At 48.6% G+C, this 21,531-nt stretch overlaps 3 protein-coding genes across 9 annotated transcripts; 2 read left to right on the forward strand and 1 right to left on the reverse strand.

Moving 5' to 3' along the window:
• Positions 1 to 1,774: 1,774 nt before the first annotated feature.
• MED11 (mediator complex subunit 11) lies at positions 1,775 to 6,424 on the forward strand. The gene is made up of 4 exons (XM_081028970.1): positions 1,775 to 1,899; positions 2,098 to 2,228; positions 2,852 to 2,994; positions 4,403 to 6,424. The coding sequence occupies exons 1-3, from the start codon at positions 1,812 to 1,814 to the stop codon at positions 2,987 to 2,989; spliced, it is 357 nt and encodes a 118-aa protein (XP_080885096.1). The 5' UTR covers positions 1,775 to 1,811; the 3' UTR covers positions 2,990 to 2,994; positions 4,403 to 6,424.
• On the reverse strand, positions 3,325 to 8,500 carry CXCL16 (C-X-C motif chemokine ligand 16). 3 transcript variants are annotated; one of them, XM_081028969.1, is made up of 6 exons: positions 8,415 to 8,500; positions 7,620 to 7,787; positions 7,086 to 7,224; positions 6,708 to 6,790; positions 4,360 to 4,782; positions 3,325 to 3,937 (listed from the first exon to the last, which is right to left on the reverse strand). In XM_081028969.1, the coding sequence occupies exons 2-6, from the start codon at positions 7,687 to 7,689 to the stop codon at positions 3,870 to 3,872; spliced, it is 783 nt and encodes a 260-aa protein (XP_080885095.1). In that variant the 5' UTR covers positions 7,690 to 7,787; positions 8,415 to 8,500; the 3' UTR covers positions 3,325 to 3,869. The 3 variants fall into 3 exon arrangements, with proteins under 3 accessions (XP_080885095.1, XP_080885093.1, XP_080885094.1); XM_081028967.1 differs by lacking the exon at positions 8,415 to 8,500 and adding an exon at positions 8,157 to 8,333; XM_081028968.1 differs by lacking the exon at positions 8,415 to 8,500 and adding an exon at positions 8,137 to 8,241.
• Positions 8,501 to 8,814: 314 nt separating this feature from the next.
• ZMYND15 (zinc finger MYND-type containing 15) lies at positions 8,815 to 14,147 on the forward strand. Of its 5 annotated transcripts, XM_081028963.1 has the most exons (13): positions 8,815 to 9,503; positions 9,960 to 10,194; positions 10,285 to 10,440; positions 10,688 to 10,848; positions 11,372 to 11,524; positions 11,843 to 11,938; positions 12,087 to 12,203; positions 12,320 to 12,408; positions 12,500 to 12,598; positions 12,753 to 12,906; positions 12,991 to 13,049; positions 13,338 to 13,498; positions 13,848 to 14,147. In XM_081028963.1, the coding sequence occupies exons 1-13, from the start codon at positions 8,936 to 8,938 to the stop codon at positions 14,017 to 14,019; spliced, it is 2,220 nt and encodes a 739-aa protein (XP_080885089.1). In that variant the 5' UTR covers positions 8,815 to 8,935; the 3' UTR covers positions 14,020 to 14,147. The 5 variants fall into 5 exon arrangements, with proteins under 5 accessions (XP_080885089.1, XP_080885088.1, XP_080885092.1 ...); XM_081028962.1 differs by having other exon boundaries at positions 9,960 to 10,440; XM_081028966.1 differs by lacking the exon at positions 13,338 to 13,498.
• Positions 14,148 to 21,531: the final 7,384 nt, after the last annotated feature.

Raw genomic sequence — 21,531 nt, forward strand, 5'->3', positions numbered from 1 at the left:
TAGAAATCCTTTGCCTTATGTCTGCTCAGATGTAAGGATGAGGTGCTAAGAAGTTGACTAGATCTATGGACACAGTTGGGATTTACCAACTGCGCGTTGTCACTATGGGGTGATCTGGCTAACTGCTTTATTGGAGGACCTCTAATGTTAATACCCATAGGTCTTTTTTCTGACTTGTCAAATTCCCCAGATAAGAGCCTTCTCGTCTCTAATTGGAAGGTATAAACCTGGCTGGAAGAGTTGTAGAAACCACCACTCAGCAAATAAGTTTTCACTTCTGTTTTCAATACAAAACAATGCCCAGGTGCCCTGCATTCTAAAGACCTTCTGTTGTTTTCCATCTCCAACAAAGAAAGTTCCAGTATTATGACGGGTTGGGGGTGAGTAGGTGCCGAGATATATGGAATAAAGGAGAAGATGGAGGGGTGTCAAAGAATCTTCCTTATTTTAGTATCACCTACACCCCAGTTGTACATGCTGCCACTAATTTAAGGGTATATCAAGTTTCTAAGCTTCTAAGCTTTCTTCACTGCTGGCTTAGTTACCACTTCACTGCTAAATCAGTTCCGCTTATCCTTCTATTTTCCAGTCTCTATCTAAAGTTTTGCTATTAACTCCTCTTTTTTTCTTGTTGATCCCTTTATAAAATCCCCTATTGTTGTTTTATTAGGATTTAGGAAAGGAATGAAGTTAAATGCCAGATCCCTCAAGTTTAACTGAAAGTCTCCATTCATTGGCCACCCCTGTGCAAACTGGCTTTATTCTCAATCGTCCTTGAGCTGTTAACATTGGTCTTTCCAAAAGGGTCAATCTGGTCATAACACTTCTTGAAAATCATTCAAAGGCTCCGAAATGCCTTCTCAACAAAGTCCAATTTACTTTGGAAAAGTTTGCAAGCCTTTTCCGAACCTGTCTCCCCATTCCTCTCACTACTCAAACCTAACCACCACTACGCTACATTCACTCCAAACTGAATCCCTTAGCGCCCTTCAAATGTGCTGGACCCCTTCACAGCACTATGCGCTTGCCTACGCTAGTTCCCTTTACCTCCCCAACCAAGCAGACAGATACCTGTTAACCCTGAAGACTCAATTCAAGCAGCACTTCCTCCCAGAATCCTTTCTCTGTGCTCCTGGCGCTACACCACCCCGGGCATATCTCTAACAAAACGCCTATCCCACCATCGCGTTAAGAGTCCATCTCACTCATCTTTGTATCCCCCAGGGCCTATCACATAACAGACAACCAGAAAGGGGGAAAGGCTCAAATACGCCGCTTCCGAGAACATATAGTAGTCTATGTTTCAGTTGGGCTCCTGTTCAGGGAAAACGCTAGGGCGAATAATTTATCACTCACCAAGTCAGCTTTTCCCCTGGCCCCGATAGATGGCGGAGCGGGGTTGGCAGAGAGATTCCATGTCTGTGTAGTCTGAAGGAATACCCCAGAACTCCCATCATCATCACCTAGCACCAGCACACGCTCAATAAATTCTCGTAGAACAAATTAACTATAGACCACAAGATAAGTGTCATGAAGATGGACAGGTCAGAATAGCCTCTTGCTAGGGAATGTTCCGATACTGCCTCTTACACAGGTAGTCCCGTGGCGGTGGGGCAAACCTGGGCATGCGCAAGACTCCCTGGGAGTTACAGTTCACCTGGTGAACCGAGAAAGGAGAGACTGCGCTGAGCATCCTGGGAATTGTAGTGTCAACTAGAGGGTGCTCTCTGCGCAGGTGCAAACCGACAGTCCCTTCCGGGCTTAAGCGTCGCGTTTCGCAAAAGGAGAATATCCGGTGGATTCCCAGAGTGATGATGGCTACCTACAGCCTGGCCAACGAGAGACTACGCGCCCTGGAAGACATCGAACGGGAAATAGGCGCCATTCTTCAAAATGCAGGTTCAGGATAAGACGACTGGAGACAAGGGAGAGAACGAAGTGGAGCCCCCTGCAATGCGCCAGCCCGACTGGGAGCGGGATTGGGGAGGGATCCTAAAAGCCCCCGCGGCGCGTGGGGGGGGGGTGGGAGGGGCTGGCCCTTGGGCGGGGCTGTACTGGTGGTCTCCGAGTAACCCTGCCCTTTCTCCGCCCCCGCAGGTACCGTGATCCTGGAACTCTCCAAGGAAAAAACCAATGAGCGGCTGCTAGACCGACAGGCGGCGGCCTTCACCGCGTCGGTGCAACACGTGGAGGCGGAGCTGTCGGCTCAGATCCGCTACCTCACTCAGGTGTGTGGCTGGTGAGAGGTGCGGTACGCCCCATTCAGCTCCTTGCCCTAACCTTAGCCTTCAGAGGCCCCGGGCGGAGCCTTGGGACCAGGCCGCTCGAGCTGGCACCAGACGCACGACTCTGGCGGGACCCCTCCCTTCCAGGATCGATTTCTTCCTCAAAGAATTAAAGGTGGCCCCGCCCACTGTACTGGGCTGCATCATATGAGCCACTAGATGGGGAACTCCTTGGAAAGGGCTTCTAAACAATCCCAAAGCCACAGACTTTGCCCCGACAAGAAATTTGACCTGACCTCAGGGGCATGAAGCTCCAGATGGCTACATCCTGAGAAAAGGGACAGGATTGAGAGGATTCTGAAGTTATAACAACAGCAACCACCATTTACCAACATTTTTTACAATGTGCCAGACACTCTGCATGATCTTATCAATTTGTACCTACAACAACCCCCATTTTCCAGATAAGGTTAACAGAGGTTACATGATTTGCCCCAGGTCATCCAGCTACCATTTGGCATAATGGATTCAAACTCAGGGAAGAAATGAGACAAGAGACCTGATGCCTGGTTGGGGAGATGGGTGAGGGAGGGCATGCTTCATTGACCAATTGAAATGTCCTGTAGGTGGCCACAGGGCAGCCCCATGAGGGCTCCAGCTACTCTTCAAGGAAGGACTGTCAGATGGCCCTGAAGCGAGTGGACTACGCTCGCCTCAAGCTCAGTGATGTGGCCCGAATCTGTGAGCAGATGCTGGAGAACTAGACCAAGTAGGTAGAGAGCTTGGAGGGAGACCACCCCCTGCACCCTGGGACAGACCTGCAGACCTGTAGGATGGGGAGCACAGGCTGCCGCATACATGCTGGTCAGAATATATGAGGACAAAGTGGCAAAAGGAGTGAACCGAGAAACTTAAAGACCAAGCCTGCCTACAACTATGCACTGGCTCCTCCAGCAGGGTCTCCTGCTCGGCACTTCACAAAAGTGCTGACAAGCTCACACAGCAGATGGAGATTCAGACACCTAACCCACTTCCTCATATACTTCATGTCCCTGTCCCAGACTTCCACAAACTTGGGCCAATGAAAATACATTCTTCTGAATTGGAAGAAACGAAACAAGAACTAAGGGTTTTAATAATAAAGAACAATAATAATAAAAACAAGGAGCTCAGACTTTTACTGAAGCATATGTGGGGGATGGAAAGGATGAAAGAAGTAAAACTAGCCTGTATGGCGGCTGCTGAGGGAGGGAAGGAAAGTCCAGGCCTTCACTGTGGCATTAGGAAGAAGCAGAAGAGGGCTGAAGGTGGGGAGGAACAGCTGGTGTAGTGTGAAGAGAGACTTGGAGTGGGGGTGGGCAGACGGGATCGTCAGCAGAGGAGCTGAAACCAGGAATCATGGTAAGGGGACAAGGGCATGAGGTCAATATATACAGAAAGAAGAGTCATAATTATAAAAATAGTTTTTAGTAAAAAAACACAATTTGTCTAAGATTTCATCCTCTGTAACAGAAATATTTTATGCAGTGAAAAAGGTGGGTGTTGTAGCATAGAGAAAACAAATACGTATGAATGCCTACCACGTACCAGAGATTATGTGAGTGTGTTAAATGTATACAGGTGAATAAGTCACAACTTCTACGCTCACAAGCTTCCATTCTTAGCGTAAACCTTGGAGTCTGTTGCCACTGGTGCATAATGAAGTTGCACATCTGAAAAAGAGAAAGAAATGGAGACATGACCTCTGAGATCAAAGAAAGTTTGGGGTGGGTGGGGCAGTAATAGCTTGAACTGGGAAATCAGACTCCAAAACATCAACCATACAACCTGGTATACAGTAGGTGCTCAGTAAAGATTTTTTTATTCAATGGATGGCTCCCACCTCCCACTAGCTTGCCCCAGCTGCCCTCTTCTTGATGTTGCTCCAAGCACTGCCTGGCTTTGAAGGCCAAGCACTGGTCCCTGACCCAATGGTGGCTTCCCTCCCCATTCTGTAGTCTGGCTAACTCTTATGACCTATGGTGCAGACAGTCTTCATATGTGTCTGCCTGGGGCAGTTTTCCAGCCACATGGGAGCAACTAGGGTCAGGATTCCTGCTGGTCCCTGGGGGAGGGCTTCAGAGGACCAGTTTACCTGGAGAGCGCTGCAGTGACTGCTCCCTTCTCCTCTTGCACAGCACAAACAGGAGCGCTCCAGTGAGAAGGAAGACAATACTCAAGAGGGACAGCACTGGTACCATAGCTGATGTCTCAGCTGTAGGACCCACATTTTCTTCCAGCCGCTTCTGGTTCGCTCCAGCCTCAGGACCAGCCTCCAGATTGTGGCCCACAGAGGAAATAGTGGTTTCATTGGCGTGGGTGAGGTTTTTGTTCAAGGACCGTACTCCTGCTGGAAGGGTGGGCTGCTGGGTATACTGCAGCAGGATGGGTGGCAAGTATGGCTGGGCAGGGGTGCCCATGTCTGAAGGTGTCCTCTCAGCGGGCTTAGGAGCGTGGGTGCTGGGGGAAGGTAAATGCCCTTGGTGAACCATTCCGTTGGAGTTAGCACGTCCACATTCTGGAGAGGCAAGAAATGAGGAACAGGGCTATAAGGGAACAAGGTGGAGAAATAGACAGAGGGAAGGGTGGTGGGTCAAGGAGAACATCAAGAGAACAGCTGAAGGCCAGGAGAGGAAGGCAGGGTGTTGGGGAAAGGTAGGGGAAGAAGGAAATAAGCCAACCACACATGAAACCACTGAGACAAGCGTGTATTCTCACCTGGGAAGTAAAGAGACCTAGGTTGGCACCCTGGCTCTGCTGCAAAATAGCTGTGTGACCTTGGTCCTTGTCTCTTAACCTCTCTGGAACTCATTTCTTTCAGTTATGAAGTGTGGATAATTTTAGTACCAAGGCCCAGGGTAGCTGGGAGGATTAAATGAAATTATGTACGTTTGTGAAGCCCAAAGGGCAGTAAACATACCACGAATGCTACACCAGACAACTTTAGGTGGAACATGGAAAATATTTTGTATTTTAAGGGTTGTATATTTATTTTAGGAGAAAAACACAACCAGTGCATCAAATTTGTGACTTCACAGGTATTATTGCTTAGAATCAGTGCTATTTGAGTTTTCCCAAAGTGGTTTGTGTATATGTAAGATTTATTCATTTTATTGTGTGTAAATTTTACCTCAAAAGAAAAAAGTAACAATAAAATATTGAGCTCTACTTAATAATATGCTTGTTGAAATGTATGCGGATGAAATATAGTCATGCCTGAACTTGAAAATGCATCCAAAAATAAGGTGGATTGATGATGGATAGAGGGACGGATAGTCAGATGGATGTGCAATAAAGCAAATATAGTTAAAATGCCATAAACTCGACATTGTAAAATATAAATATATTTGCTTTATGTACACATACAAAATATGTAAGATATAAACATAAAAATCAAATATAGAATCTAGGTGGTGGGTATATGCATGTTCACTACAATTCTTTCTACTTTTGTATACTGTATGTCTTTAAATTTCCATAATAAAATATTGGAAAACAAACATAGTGCCTTGATGTCAAGAAAAATATTAAGCAAATTGTTGTCACGCAGCAGCCTAGCCAACTGTCCCCTCGTGCCTTTCCCTAAGGAAAGAAGAGTCTGTGAGACTGTGCTTTTCTGGGACTTTGTTTCTTCCTTGTGCTTACACCTCAGGTCTCTCTGCTTGGCCCCCAAAAGATGGTTTGTCAGCCAAAGATGCGTAAGATATCTCACGGGAGAGACAACCTAAGGCAGGCGGAACGGAGTGGGGACCCCCATGAGCTACCATGAAAAATATGGAAAGGGGCATTGTCTCTTTCCCCTGTTCAAAGAGAGCCACTGCTGACACTGGCTTTCCCTCTCACCTGATTGTGAGAGAAGTTAGGAGAGCGATAACATCAGCTCTCCCTGTTTAGCTCAGCAACAAAGTTTTATCGCGAGAGACTTGTCCCCATGAGGGTACATACCTTCATTAAGCCATCATGGGACTTTCTACGTCAGCTGCTTGCCTGCTGGGATAATTGGTTTGAGTCACCTTTGTGACATGATGTATGAGTTTCACAGACTGTGGAAAAAGTAATTTTTACTTCCTTGTATAATCAATAAAAGCCACCAGTGGGCCCGATTCTGCGCTCCAGTCTTTCAGGACTGCGGGACCCTTGGCCCTCTGTGATTTAACTGCATTAAGTGTCTGTTTCTTTCTTTCTTAAAACTTAACCTAACGCCGCCCCTTCTCATTCCATCACTGCCTGTGTTGCGCTGGACGCGACAGCAAATAATAGCACAGGTGATAGGATGAATTGGCAAAAATCACGAAAGTAGTGGTGAATGATGTTTGGTAAACAGCGACAAGTGAAAGTACTTCGGCCAGACTCAGAATAGGAATGTGAACTGTCACAAGAAAATTGAAAGGTGGGGGCCTCTGAGCCCTGGAGACAGCTGGGGAGGAGGGGCAAAGCTCTCACCTTTGTGATCAAAGCAGCTCACCAATTTAATCACCCACGGGTCTTTGCTACCCCCACATACAGTCCGGGAAGGCAGGTGGAACCTGTGGAGGAAGGACCTGGTCTCAGCTTCTCTTTCACTTCGCACCCAGGTCTCCCCCAGCTCTTTCCTCATTCCAAAGACGTGAGGTCACCACCCAGAGTGATGCATATCAGAAGGGCCTGGGAAATTCCAAGGTAGGTGGAAAAGGGAAATGGCCTGGGGAATTGAGGCAAACATCACCTATAGAGAGGGTAGGTCCTCCCAGAGGGAGTTAAAGTTGCATCAGAAGGGGTCCTGGAGTCACCTGGCAGGGAGAGGTTGGGCAGGCGCTGCCCTGCAGAGGTGGGTGAGATTACCTGACGAAGAAAGGACAGCGATCATAACCTTTCAGTTGTTTTCGTAGATGTTCCATAATCTCAGCCCTTGGAGGGGATCCGGAAGAATATTTTATAATACAGGAACAACTTCCAGCGCTGCTGCCCTCGTTGCCATCCCCTGAGTGGGACAGAGGCGGTCAGCAGTCAGCACAGGTTCCCAGGCCAAGGGGCTCCCCTAGCGATTATTTAGCCTCCAACCCACCGCCCTATTACAGCCTCTCCTCGAGCCCCCGAGACCCCGTGGTCTGACCCCCAGTCTCAACGCATACATCACACACACACACACCCCCCCAAAGACGTTCATAATTGTACCTGGACCCAGATGTTCCCCCAGCCTGATCCCAACTCCAGGCAGCTAACCCTCCCTCCCCCTGCCCCGGCTGCCTTGGGGACGCTGCGGCGGGCTGGTCTACAATTAACTCAACTCAATCCCGCAGCCCTAACGGCTCCCGCATACACACACTCTCTTTGCCAGATTGGAGTATCTGGGCCCCGGCCCAACCCCTGACGAACCTTGCAGAGGGAGATACGCAAACAGAAGAAGTGGGAGCGCGAGACACTGGGGTCCCCATCCCCGCCTCATCTCGGGCCGCCTGGCCCGTCAGACTCCTGGACAGGCTCCGGAGGGTGACGTCCGCCTGGTTTATCTAAGGCTTCTTTCCCCGGCTCCACCTGAGACTCCTGGGGAGACAGCCGCCGTGGGAGTCCAATCCCACCGAGAAGGAGGCGCGAGGTGGCAGCGCCCTCCCTCCCTCCCCGCGCTCGCAGCCGGTCGAACTGACGGCGTGATCAGTACGGTCCTCCCCGCGCGGCCGCCAGTCTCCGGCGACGAGGAAACCCCCAGAGGCGGAGCTCCTTCGCCCACTCCCCCGGGATGGGCCCGGGGCCTTCGTCGAGGAGTTAGCCAGAAATGTTTGAAGAAAGCGAAAGAAAACTCGGGTGGCGAGGCGAGGCAAGAGGGCAGCTACCCGACCGACCGATTCGGTGAGGTTCAGGGATGCCAGCCAGGCCCACCCACCATCTCACCCACCCCAGGTCAGCCCGCGGGACCTGCGACATGGGTGGGCAGCTACACCCGCGTCCTCCTCCAAGATGCTTTCACTTTCCCAGCCGGTGTCGTGGCTCAGCTGGGTTCAGTCACATGGCCGGGGTGATGCCCTCAGGATAGTCCGCGCGCCCAGACGCACGGACGCTGGCCAGAGCCACCTGGGCACACGCTACCGACTCGCGGGGACGTGGCCACCCGAGGGGCTGGCGGTGGGCTCGGAAGTCCTGACGTCACGACCGCCCCCTCCCCCAGGTATTTACCTTCGAAAAGTGGTGGCGGCTGCAGGTACCGGAGTAGTGTAGCGGAGCGGCCAGGAGGGGCTAGGTCCACTGGGGCTCACCGATCCAAGAAGAAGGGTTGCTCTGGTTCCTAGGCCCTCCTCCCACACCCCACAGATGGATCAAAAATTCTTCACTCCTTGCCAAATCCTTCCCGATAGGATTAGCCCTCCCTCCCCTCTATCCCAACTCAAACCCTGCTTTTGAAAGTCTGAGCCTCAAATTTTGAGCCTCAAATACCATCTCACTCCTGAGTACATCTTTAACCCTAATAGCCCACTTTCAAGTCTAGCCCCCATTCTCATCCCTGGACTCCCATCCTCAGGCCTGAAAACCCTTTTCTCAGCTCCTGACACTCATCCATAGATCCCACTCTAGGTGACCCTCAAACCCACTCTCCCCTATTTTGTGACCCAGCCCCAGTTTTCACCACCACCCTCTCTCCCTGACCATATATCCCTTTCTCTGCTTAGTCTGGGCCCGGGCCCCTTACCCCTGAAGACATGGAGTTTGTGTCTGGATACCGGGATGAGTTCCTTGATTTCGCTGCCCTCCTCTTTGGCTGGTTCCACAAGTTCGTGGCCGAGCGAGGGGCTGTGGGCGCCAGTGTTGAGGGCCGCTGGCGACAGCTGGAGGCCCAGATCAGAAGGCTGCCCCAGGACCCTGCCCTTTGGGTGCTCCATGTCCTGCCCAACCGAAGTGTGGGCATCAGCCTGGGGCAAGGGACAGAGTCAGGCCCTGGACCAGGCCTGGGGGCTGCCAGGCTCCTGGGAGACGAACCTCTACTCCACCTGCGAGACCTAAGTCCCTATGTCAGCTTTGTCAGCCTGGAGGAAGGGGAGGAGGAGGAAGAGGAAGAGAATGGAGAGGAGGAGGGTGCAGGTACGGAGAAGGTAGAACCTGAAGAGGATGGGGAGCCAGCCCATAACAGCAGGGAGTCCCCCCAGGAAGCAAATCCTCCAGGGGAGCCAGAGGAGGCTGAGCAGGAGGCAGGAGGTTGCGTGAATGGCTGCCGAGAGGACAGGGCAGAAGACGAAACAGGGCCTGAGAGGAGGAAGGGACAAAGAAGTGGTAAGAACCCAGGGCTGACCCTGTTCTGTCCCCTGCTCAGGCATGCTCCCCCTCCTAAGCCCTGCTCTGCCACTCAGAACCCAGATAGGAGTCACAAACAAAAGTGTGGCTTCAGGCCAATCTGGCTGGAAAAGTTGTTTTCATTGACCCACAATTTTTTTTGTTTTTCAATTTGAGCCAATATTTAAACATTGAAAGAAAAAAACTCCTGAAGTCTGGAGTTATACCTTCTCAAGAAAAATCTAAAGTTCTGACAGCAGACCCACATTTCTTCCAGGCAGCAAATGCTGGTACTATGCAGCACCTGTCCCCTTCATGTCCCCTTCATGTGAGGCATACCTTCTTTACCTTTACTCACTTAGTTTACTTGCCTAGCCCCTGAAGGCATTTGAGTTTGGTACCCCTGACACTGATCATCTTTCCCAACCCCACCCCTGACTTTTCCCTTCTTCACAGAAGCTTTGCCCCTGCACCTTTCCTGCCTCTTACTGGTGACAGATGAACATGGCACCCTCTTGGGCATTGACCTGCTAATTGATGGAGCCCAGGGGAGTGCAAGCAAAAGCTCGGGGACAGAGAATCTGGCTCCTCGGGCCTATGCTCTCCTCTGCCACAGCATGGCCTGTCCCATGGGCTCTGGAGACCCTCGAAGGCCCCGACAGCTTACTGTGGGAGACGCCCAGCTACATCGGTACAGAAATGTAGTATCTGAGGGTGGGGAGGCCTGGGGGGCCTGGACTTCTGAGCCCCTTAGCCTAATGCCCTCTCTACCCCCATTCAGAGAGCTGGAGAGTCTGATCCCAAGGCTGGGTGTGAAGTTAGCCAAGACCCCAATGCGGACATGGGGTCCCCGGCCAGGCTTCACCTTTGCCTCTCTTCAAGCTCGAACCTGCCATGTTTGTCACCGGCACAGCTTTGAAGTGAAGCTGACACCTTGGTAAGCAGCCTGCAAAGATGGAGTCAGAGGGAGGAAGACCCCAGCAGTCAGGCAAATAGAGAGAAAGCAGGTCAGTGGGGTACCCTGCACATAGAGGAGGGAAATTAGAAAAAGAAAACAGCAAACTGTTACAAGCAGAGAGAATACAGACAAAAAGACCAAGTGACATCTGGGCAGCTGCAGGGCAGATGGCCAGCAGACAGGACCTAACAGAGATTAATACTAATACCACCCCCTGTGACCCTAGCCCCCAATGTAGTGCTGTCTTGTACTGTGGAGAGGCCTGTCTCCGGGCCGACTGGCGGCGATGCCCAGATGACGTGAGCCACCGATTTTGGTGCTCAAGGCTTGCAGCCTTCATGGAGCGGGCAGGAGAACTGGCAACTCTGCCTTTTACCTACACTGCAGGTACCACAAGGAGGTCAGGAGGGGGAGGGGAAGCTGGGACCAGGTCTTTGCATCTGGGGCCTGGGTGTCTGGAAACAGGGTCCTGGGGTCCTGGAAACAGGGTACTGGAGCTGGAGTCTGGATCCCTGGAAGAAGGGCCGGATGCTGGGTATTTGGTTTGGGGACAAGACCCCTAGGAGACAGGGTCTCTGGAGTTGAGAACTGAGCATCCAGTTCCCTGGGAGAACTTGGGGGATTTGGGAGTAGGGATTTATACACTTTCTTCCCAGATCTAACACTAACTGGTGACCGTAACGTATCTCTTTGTTTCTTAGCATGTTCCTTTCCTCATCTGTAAAATAGGGATACCAACAAAATGTTCCCAGGGAACTGTTATAAGAATTCTATAGGTTGGATGCCTACTATACTACAGACATTCAGAAATGTTAGCTCTTTCCCTGAGTAGACTCAGACCCAGGGTCCTTGGGAGAGGCTGGGGAGAGCTAAAGTTACTAGGCCCTCAACCACTCTACTCCTCCTCTAGAGGTGACCAGTGAAACCTTCAACAAGGAGGCCTTCCTGGCTGCACGGGGCCTCACTCGTGGCTACTGGACCCAGATCAGCATGCTGATTCCAGGCCCTGGCACCCCCGGGCACCCCCGGGGTAGCACACCATCCCTCAGCCTTCTTCTCAATGGTGTGTGGGGCCTCTCTTCAGGAATGGGCCTGTCAGACTACAGGAAAGGATGGGAGAGAAAAAAGTTGTCCGGGTCCCAGATAACCCCTCCATATACACACACTAAAACCTACTACCACCACCAGGGTCATTTCAGTCCCTTCCCCAAGCCTCTAAGAAGTCACCCCATCCAGAAACTCCATCCCTAGGAACTGCCCCAATCCTCTTGCTGCAGTTCCAGGTTCTCTCTCAGGGAAAACAGCACCTTTGGAAGGGAGAAGGGATGGGCCAGGTGGGGGTCTCCCTGTCACGAGGCTCCTCTTCCTTTCCTCCTCTCAGGAGATCCCTACCAGCTTCTCTCAGGAGATCCCTACCAGGGGGACGGGCCTGCCTTGATGCCTCCTGTGCCCCCAGATCCACCCAGGGGCCTCTTTGGTGAGCCGGAGGGGCCCTGAGGAACTGGCAATAGGGACAGGGACTGAAGAGCCAGCAGTCTGGGAGGCTGAGATAAAGGGGGCTATCAGACTAAAGGGATTGGGGTCCAGGCCTGGGGCCAGGTCCCCCACTAACCTACTCTCCCCAGGCTCATGGCAGGATTACTACACATGGCGGGGCCTCAGCTTGGATTCCCCCATGGCTGTGCTTCTCACCTACCCACTGACTGTATACTACGTCATCACCCACCTGGTACCACAGTCCTGTAAGAAGAGCGGAGGCAGCGGGAGGGGTGCCTGGAGCAGGGGGACAGGAAGCTGGTAGGGGACAGGAGGGAAGAGGAGGGAAACCATATCCTTAAACAGCTAGCTTCTCACCCAGTCCCTGAGCTCAACATCCAGAACAAACAGTCGCTGAAAATCCATGTGGTGGAGGCCGGGAAGGAATTTGACCTTGTTATGGTGTTTTGGGTAAGCCTCTCTAGACCTGAAGGTTGGGCATATGGGTGTGAAGGTGGATTGGGGGTGGGGAGGACCCAGATCTGTCCTCTCTATCGTTTAGGAGCTCTTGGTCTTGCTCCCCCACATGGCCCTAGAGCTGCAGTTTGTGGGTGATGGTCTGCCTCCTGAGAGTGACCAGCAGCACTTTACCCTGCAGAGGGTAAGGAGTGAGGGGGGTCCTGCTTTTCAGCCCTGATCCTTTTCCTGTCCTGATTGGAACCTTCCCTTCTGCTCCTTCCTCCTCTTTCCCCTGTCTTGCCTCCTCCAGTACCCTAATTTCCAGTGGTTTCTCCACCCTATTTGTGGCTCCCCAGGATGGCCCCGAAGTATCTGTCCGGCCTGGTTTTGGGGTATCAGCACGGCTCAGCTCTGGGACTAAGGAGAAGGGAGGCCGCAGGGACCTGCAGATCAAAGTGTCTGCAAGGCCCTACCACCTGCTCCAGGGGCCCAAGCCTGACTTGGTTATCGGTAAGAGCCTGGGATAGGAGTGTGGGGAAGGTGGGAGAAGAAAACCATGGGAGCCGCTTCTCCCTGCTTCCCCTCTATCCACAGGATTTAACTCTGGCTTTGGTCTCAAGGACACTTGGCTGAGCTCGCTGCCCAGGTTACAGGTGGGTAATGAGGCAAAAGGGAACTTCTCCCCCCCTTCCCCCCTCCCCGTCCAGTCGCTCCTCTTTTCTTGAAAGACTCTGCTTTCCCATTATCTGTTCCACAGATCAGGGGTAGCCCACGGGTTCTCTGGCCCTCTCTGTGTCTGCCTCCTGCCTCTCCCCCATCCTGGTCAGTCTAGGTCCTCAGTTTTCAACCCAGTCTACGACTCTTCCTGCTCGAGATGTCCCTGGGGAAAGGAGCCTCTACGAGAGTGTCTGAGGCCCGCCCCCCGCACCCCCCCCCTCTAGTCCCTCCGAGTGCCAGCTTTCTTCACCGAGAGTAGCGAGTATGGCTGTGTAATGGATGAGCAGACCATGGCAGTGGCCACAGGAGGGGGCACCAGCCCTCCACAGCCCAACCCCTTCCGCTCCCCTTTTCGCCTCAGAGCGGCCGACAATTGCATGCCCTGGTAAGGGCCCGCGACCCTCCCTATTTTCTTCCCTGACCCTTAACTTCTTACTCTCTGGTTGTGCATACTAAATGGCCCACCCCAAACCTCACCTCTGATCTCTTGGGACCCTCCTTGCCCCAGCCCTACCACCCACCTTCTTTGTCCCCACTACTTAACACCCCCCTGGTGGGTCTCGACAACCCTAACACACGCCTCTTTAGTTAGATCCAGCTCACAAAATCTCTCCATCTCCTCGCCCACCTCCAAAAGACTCCTATCCTCTGGCTGCTGAGCCCTAAGTCTAGCCCCAAGCCTCGGAACTTGGGGAGCACAAAACCCTCAGGTGACCGTGCCACGCCCCCCTCAGGTACTGCAATGCCTTCGTCTTCCACCTGGTCTACAAACCTCCGCAAGGGAGTGGGGCTCGCCCAGCACCCGGGCCCGGGCTCCCAGTCCCAACTCCTGCGCCTCCTCCCGCCCCAGCCCGAAGGCGCCGAGGAGAAAAGAAACCTTTGCGGGGGCCCCGCCGGCGGAGGTGAGGGCTGAGAGATAGCAGTCCACCCTCTTCCCCAGCACCCCTCCGAAAGAGACTCAAAACATCCAACGCGGAGGGTGATTCGGGTTGGCAGAACACAGAAAAGATAAATAAAATTGCTTGTTTGAAACCACGGAGTCAGTCTAACGCTTATAATTGGGTCACTAATCTGGGAGGGGAGAAAAGGATTTAGAAATGACTTATTTTCCTCCAGCTTCTTTCAGTCCCTCAGTGGCTGTCCCCTTTTACTTGGGACTCTGACCCTCCTTGGTATTCCCAAGCTATTTCTAGTGGATATGTGCATGAGTCATTTTCAGACTTTGGTAACCCTCAGGGACCTGCCCTAAGGCAGGACAAAAAGCAGAAAGTAGCTTCTCACTGAGGGTCAAGGGAAGCATGGAACTTCCTAGGGGCACACAGACCCCTAGGTTTAGATAAGGAAAAGGCCCCAGCCGCCCAACTGTCTAAGTTAGAAACCTGGAGGCCATCCCTGACTCCACCTTCTCTCATTAATCATATTCAATGAAGAACCAACTCCTGCTGAGTCAGAGAGCTAAAGTCACTCAGTCCACCAGTTTATGTCCAATCCCACTGCAAACGCCACCACAAACTCATCTCCACATTTCAGCTAGCATGTTGTATCTAAAACAGACATTGGAACACATTAACACCCCCTCCCCAAATCCCTTCAGTGACTTCACTCTGCTTTTAAAGTCTCCTGGAGTGTGGGCTGGAGTTAGTGACTCTAAGTATAGAAAAAGAAAAATGGTGGAGAAACCTGACACCACCTAAACCAAGTGATTAAGGTTAATAAATAATAAGTCATGTTAATATAATGTGCTCCCTGACATGATGCAATGAGAAGGCCACACCACCTCTGTAGTAGTCTTCTTAAAAATCCATCATCTCAGTCTAATTGTTGCAGCCACAAGGTCTGTGTGCTTGGCACGTCAAATAATTAATATTCAATAGATGAGAGTTTGGAATAAGGAAAGGTTTTATTTATTATGGAAATGGTGATAAGGAGATTTCTGGTTTTCTCAAATCCATTTTAAAAGAGGCCAGAATTCAGGCTTCTCTTATTTCAAGGGAAGGGAGAACAGGCAGTGCAAGAGGTGTAATCCAAGGAAGGGGTGGGGGGAACCTCCAAATCTCTTTGTTCCCAGACAGTCTGACCAGAAGTTATTCAATTCTCTGGCAGAACTCCTCCAGTTAAGTAGAGTATCTAGAAATTCAAGCTGGAATTAAGATGGAGTCAAGGAAAGAAGTGTTTCACCTGTTACGTAATCATGAGAAAATATCAGAGAAATCCAAATTGTGGGACAGTCTACTAAATATCTAACCACAATTCTTCAGAAGCCCTAATTTCCAATAACAACAGCAACGACAACAGCAGCAACATTCTTGGGAACTAGCAAGCAGCAGTGTTAGACAACTCAAAAGTCATGAGAGGCAAGGAAAGACCAAGAAACTGACAGATTGAAAGAGACTGAGGAGACATAACTAAATACTATGCAGTATTCTGGATTGGACCCTGGAACAGAAAAAGGACATTAGTGGAAAAACTGGACAAATCTGAATAAAGTCTGCAGTTTAGCTAAAGGTATTTATCAATGTTAATTTTTTAGTTTTGATAAATATGCCGTGATTATATAAGATATAACATTAAAGAAAGATGGGTGAAGGAATGCTATAATGGGAATGCTCTAATATCTTTGCAATTCATCTATAAATCTAAAATAATTTCAAAATAGAAAGTTAAAAATCATGTTCAGACTCCTTAGTATGGCTTATAAGGTGCCTCTTTCTCTTTCTGCCTTTCTCTTATTATCTAAGTTTCCAAATATTCACAAAAGCCCAGAGACTTAGTATAATGAGTCCTATGTACCCATCACTCAGCTTCAACAATTATCAACATTTTTCCCATTTTAGTATTATCAGTGATACTGTGATGTAATAAGAAATACACAGGGTGCCAAAAAAAAAAAAAGTATACACATTTTAGAAAGGAAAAAAACTATTAAAATTGTAATACTCACTATCTACCAATAACAAAAGATGACTACAAGTCACGTTTGACTTCTGCCATTACAAGAGGTGCTCAAAGTGGTTACCATCGCATCCAGACACTTCTGATTATGGCGAACTACTGCTTGAGCAACACTGACCAAAGTGTCCACTTGTATACATTTTTTTTGGCACCCCGGGTATATATTTGGTCTTTCCAGGTTTCTGGCACAAGAGCTTCTAAAACCCTTGGAATTTCCTGAGTGATAGGAGTGTCTTTTGTTAATCATAAACTCCTTTCAACAGTACCTGTGTTTATGCTAATGAGGTGCCCCTAGGAAAGCCCTTATTTAACTTCAGGATGGGGGAGCTTGTTCCCAGAGGAACCAATCTTGTGATTAGATGGCTGGAAATTTCAGCCCCACCTCTCAATCCCCTCTCCCCAAGAGGTGAAGGGCTGGAGATTGAGTTAATAACCTAGATTTACTCAATCATGCCTCCATAATGGAACGGCCATAAAATCCTCTACCCACCTAATGGGGTTCAGAAAGCTTCTGGGTTGGTGAACACACTGAAGTGCTGAGGATGGTTGTAGGGAAGATGTTGAGGAAAGTTTGCCTTCATTGGCTGATGTGAGTTTTTGTCTGTTAGTTTTTGTGCCTTTGTTTCCCCACATGAGAGACTGCATGTGGGGTTCCCTGACGTGAGAGACTGCACATGAGGTATTAGTTTTCAGTTGGCTTTTTGTTAACCTACAGGAGAGACTACATGAGGTATTGGTTAGCTTAGGTAGAAGAACATTTCTCCCTTATCTTGTTTCCAGCAGGAGAGATACAGGAGGATGTTGTTTTCTGTCTGTTTTGCCCTCATCAGCAGATGATGTGAAGTGACTAAGTTATATCAGAATGATGTGATAGGCACGTTGCCAGGCTTTGGAAGGCCTTGGGCTGATGGCCCCTGGCGAGAACAGTGGGTGTTTGTCCGAATGAACTGACCCTTCAGCTGGACAAGCAATATTCTTATCACAATAACTGCCGGATCCTCCCAGAACTGGCCATTTCCTGAGTGGGAGGCAGGAACAAGGAGCTTGGCTCTAAGGCACATCTGAAAAAATACGTAAGAGAGACCTCAGTTGGCGGTGTAATTTCGTCATTTTGTCATTGGTAAATCTTCATCATTCTCACATTTTGAAAACTCATATACGACATGCAGCTTACAATACGAGGAGATGCCCTGACTTCCACCCACGGACCTGTGAGGTCTGGCTGGTTCCCGACCTCTCCAGTGTTGTTCCCCACAGTTAGCCTTCTTGAGAACTGGTTAGTATTTAGGAAATTTGTATGCAGCTTGCAGCTTACAGCAGCAGGAGACACCCTAACTTCCAGCAACAGCAACGGCAACAGCAGCAACATTCTTGAGAAATTGTTAGCATTTTAGAAATTTGTATGCAGCTTACAGCATCAGAAAATGCCCTAATTTCCAACAACAACAGCAACATTCTTGGGAATCAGCAAGCAGCAGTGGGAGACACTTCACCTTTCCCAGCTGCAGACCTGACAAGGTTTTGATTCCTGACCTTTCCTCTGTTGATTTTCCTAAGGTTTGGTGAGCTTTTGGCATCTACTGTAATAGTTGCTATCCTATAGCGTTTATTACTGCTTTTGGATACTCCTTATTGATGTTGTTTGTGTATTTAGCCAAGTGATTTTTGATCAATAGTAAACATATGTTGGGATGTCTTAAACCTGTATGTATGTATACTCCTTTGACATGACATTGTTATCAATGTCATGTTTAGTCTTAACCACCTTTACTTTCTGTCATTAGCACATTCCATTAATTGCCTTTGTCTTTTGCTATTGCATTTTACTAAATAAATTGATTAGATATTGCTAAATAAATCAATTAGCCCCTCTCTGGTGTGCTCCTCCCTTTTCTTTTCCCACTCGTCATTACAGTGGTGCACCTAGAGAGAGCATAGAAGCTCCTCACCACCCTTGCTCCCTATACTTTGTCCTATGCAACTCTTCCATTTGGTTCTTCCTGAGTTATATCATATATATATATACACATATAGATATAGATATAGATATAGATATATAGATATAGATATAAACAGTAATAATGATACCGTGCTAAGGTCCAGCTGCATGCTGCTTGAAAAAGTCAAAACTCGAGAGACAAGTTTGGTGGAAAGAAAAGTAGGTTTATTTAGAATTCCGGCATCTGGGAGGACGGCAGACTCCTGCCCAAAGGCCACCTCCCCGTTCCTGGACCGGGCAGAAGATTTTATAGGTTCACAAGAAGAACAAAGGAAAGGGAGAGTCAGTCAGGCAGGTCTAGAGGGCTGACATCCTTCCTGGGGTCTGGTCTGTTTTAGGATAATGTTATCTCTGGACTCCAGACTTGACTAGACCACCACGGCCTAGGGCTTGATGTGTATTCTGGTGTATGGTCACCTGAAGATTAAGAAATTGCCCTTTCCAGGTTAGGATTCTGTTGATTAATTGGATTAACGAAGTATAGGTAATCTTGAAAAGGGGAAAAACCAGAGTTCTTTCATTAATCAGTGAGGGGAGAAACAAAGAGAAAGTAGCTGAATATCAGGGTGGATCTATCTGCCAAATGGATAGGTTTCAATACAGGTGGCTAGATAGCAGGCTATGTGGTGAGTTAAACTGCAAACTAGCTAAGTTTAACTACAGTATTGATTCCCGAATAGTAAACTATCTTCCTGAGTTCTGTGAGCTATTTTAATAAATTATCGAACCTGAAGGGGGGGCGTCATTGTAACCCCCAATTTATAGTCAGTTCAGAATTACGAGAGGCTGAGGATTTAGGATTGCATCTGAAGTGGGGGCAGTCTTGTAGGATTAAGCTCACTCTGTGTATTTATTGTCAGAATTGATTAAATTGTAGGACACTCAGGTGGTGTCTGGGTAGTTGGAGAATTGGTTGCTATGGGGAAAAATAACCCATAAATTTGGTGTAAGACGTGCTAGTAGTAAAAACAGCTAATAGCTGATGTCAGAAGTGAGATTTGCTAGACTGATACTGGCTCAGAAATAAGTGGTTTGAGAAGAGAAAGAATGCAAGGGTGGGAAATAAGGAACCTTTGGTTCCTGGGTGGTCACATGGTCACCATGGTATGGAGCAGCAGTTGTGCTGCAATCAGTTACTGCAAATAAAAGTTACAAATGTAATTTGGAATTGGATCCAACTCCCAGGAGTCAGTTCACTGGTAAGGAAATGCAAACTACTAAGAAAAAAGTGAAACATGCAACCCCTTGGTTATTATCTGTAATAACTAAAATGCACTTAAAAAATAGTTCTGGTTTGGACTTTGATACTAGACTAACTTCAGATTTTGATCAGTCTAAGCTTTGGCCGCTAGCCTCAAAGCTGTCCACAAAATGAAAAATGATGCCAGGACAACAGAAAGTACCTCTAAGGTCTTTGGTCACCAAGGAAGTAGTCAACGTGGGAGGAGGGCAAAACCAAGAAAGCACCAAAACCAGGGGACATAGTGTGAAGGAGCTGCTTCATTTTGTATCATCAGTTTCCTGAAGAACCTTTACATTTTAAAATGGACTAATTTAGGAGCAATAGCTTTGGTGTTAAATGCTGCAGGGTAGAAGGGCATGTTTGGGTTAATACAGGACCTACAGATCCCTATTAAATAATCACAGATGGCTGTAAACAATCCAGACACACAGGAGTTTATTCCTGAGACATTCCTGAAGCTATCTAGGGCCTCACTAGGAGTCACCTCATTAGCATAAAGGCAGGTGGTGTTGAAAGGGGCTTATTATGAATAACAAAAGATACTCCTCTCATCCTCATCACTTAAGATATTCCAAGGGTTTTAGAAGCACTTGTGCCAGGAAACTGGGAGGAAGACCAAATATGTATTCTTATTATATGATAATATCACACACTCCCAGCTTTTTTCCAGAGTGTTTTAAAGCACGTCCCAGACAACAGCTCTCTCACTTATATGCATCTATAACTAATAAGGGCTTTTTAAAAATACATAACTGTAACCAGAGGCCAAACGAGTCCGGAGCTCATGTTGCCAGCGCTGCTCAGCCAATAGACTGACACAGGAGTTGGGCCGTGGTATAAGCGTTTATTATCAGAGCACTGGTGGTCCGAGAAGGCAGCGGGTTAACGCCTTAGAAAAACTGTCCTATATTCTCAGACTGGCTGGGGGTATTTAAGGGAAAATCAAGGCCCTCTCCCAGAGGCTGCATGACATCCCGTAGGTCTGTTCTCCTTTCCTGATGCCTCCCTCTGTCGTCAGATCTCTTGTGATACCAGTGGTCCGGGAACAGTGGGGGAGTAACCTGGGAAACTGTTAAGCGATAGAGTTTATAATTAGCAAGCATCTACAAGGGTGATCTTCTAAGATAAGGAGAGGGAACAGGGCATCCCCGAGACATTCTGAGCTCAGCTACGGGGGTGTGAAGCCTACCTGGATGGGGGCAGGGCATCCCAGAGGTGTTCTGAGTACAGGGGGCCCAGCTGGGCCCTGCTTCAGAACCACCATGCCATTATCATCCCAGTAAAATTAATCATTATTCTTTAATATGTTATAATACCTAGTTCATATTTAAATTTCTTCAATTTCTCAAAGAAGTCTTTTACAGCTGCTTTGTTCCAATCAACAAATAAATAAGATCCACATATGACTTTTGGTTGTTTTGTCTCTTAAGTCGCTTTTATTCTATAACAGACCAATCTCCCTTTTCTTCCTTTCTTCCTTCCTTCCTTCCTTTCTTTCTTCCTTGTTTCCTTCCTTCCTTCCTTCCTTCCTTTCTTTTTTCAGTGGCAAAATTTTATTAAAAATTGAAATAGGGGACGTTAGTTTATGGTTCCATATGTAAAGAGCTTAGAAGTTGCCATTCTGTCCTAACTAACCTCCCTTTTCTTTTCTTTTCTTTTCTTTTCTTTTCTTTTCTTTTATATGCCACTGATTCAATAAGAAACTGAATCGTTTGTCCTATAGAGTGTTCCTCATTATGGAACACTGATTACTTCCTCGGAGTGTTTTTTAATTTGTTCATTTATCATCTTTAGTTCCTGTAAACTGGTAGTTAGATCTAGATGACAAGGCTCTTTTAATGTGGTCCCTGCCAACCTCCACAGGCTGATCTCATGTCACTTCCCGCTCCCTCTCTGCCCTCCAGCCAGACACCACTAAATGAATACACAACACTCTCTCATTATGGAACTTCCCATTTTGCTCAACTAATTCCTTCTCAGCATCACGTCACTTCCTTAAAGAGGGAGGACTTTCTCAACCCCCTAGATGAGGGTAGAGCCCCTGCTAAGTCTTCCTGGAGCCTTGTAAGTTCCCTACAGCCATAAAAGGGAAGTCTAGGTCCCTGGTGGACAGAGGGGAAATGAAACTTTTCACCACTCACTTGGCCAGAAAATAAACTTTCCCTAAATTCCTGCCGTCTACTGCATAAAAGTATGAAAGGATATGATTCTCCCCGAGTAGTGG

Source organism: Rhinolophus hipposideros (assembly GCF_964194185.1).
Source record: "Rhinolophus hipposideros genome assembly, chromosome: 20".
NCBI classification, from domain to species: domain Eukaryota; kingdom Metazoa; phylum Chordata; class Mammalia; order Chiroptera; family Rhinolophidae; genus Rhinolophus; species Rhinolophus hipposideros.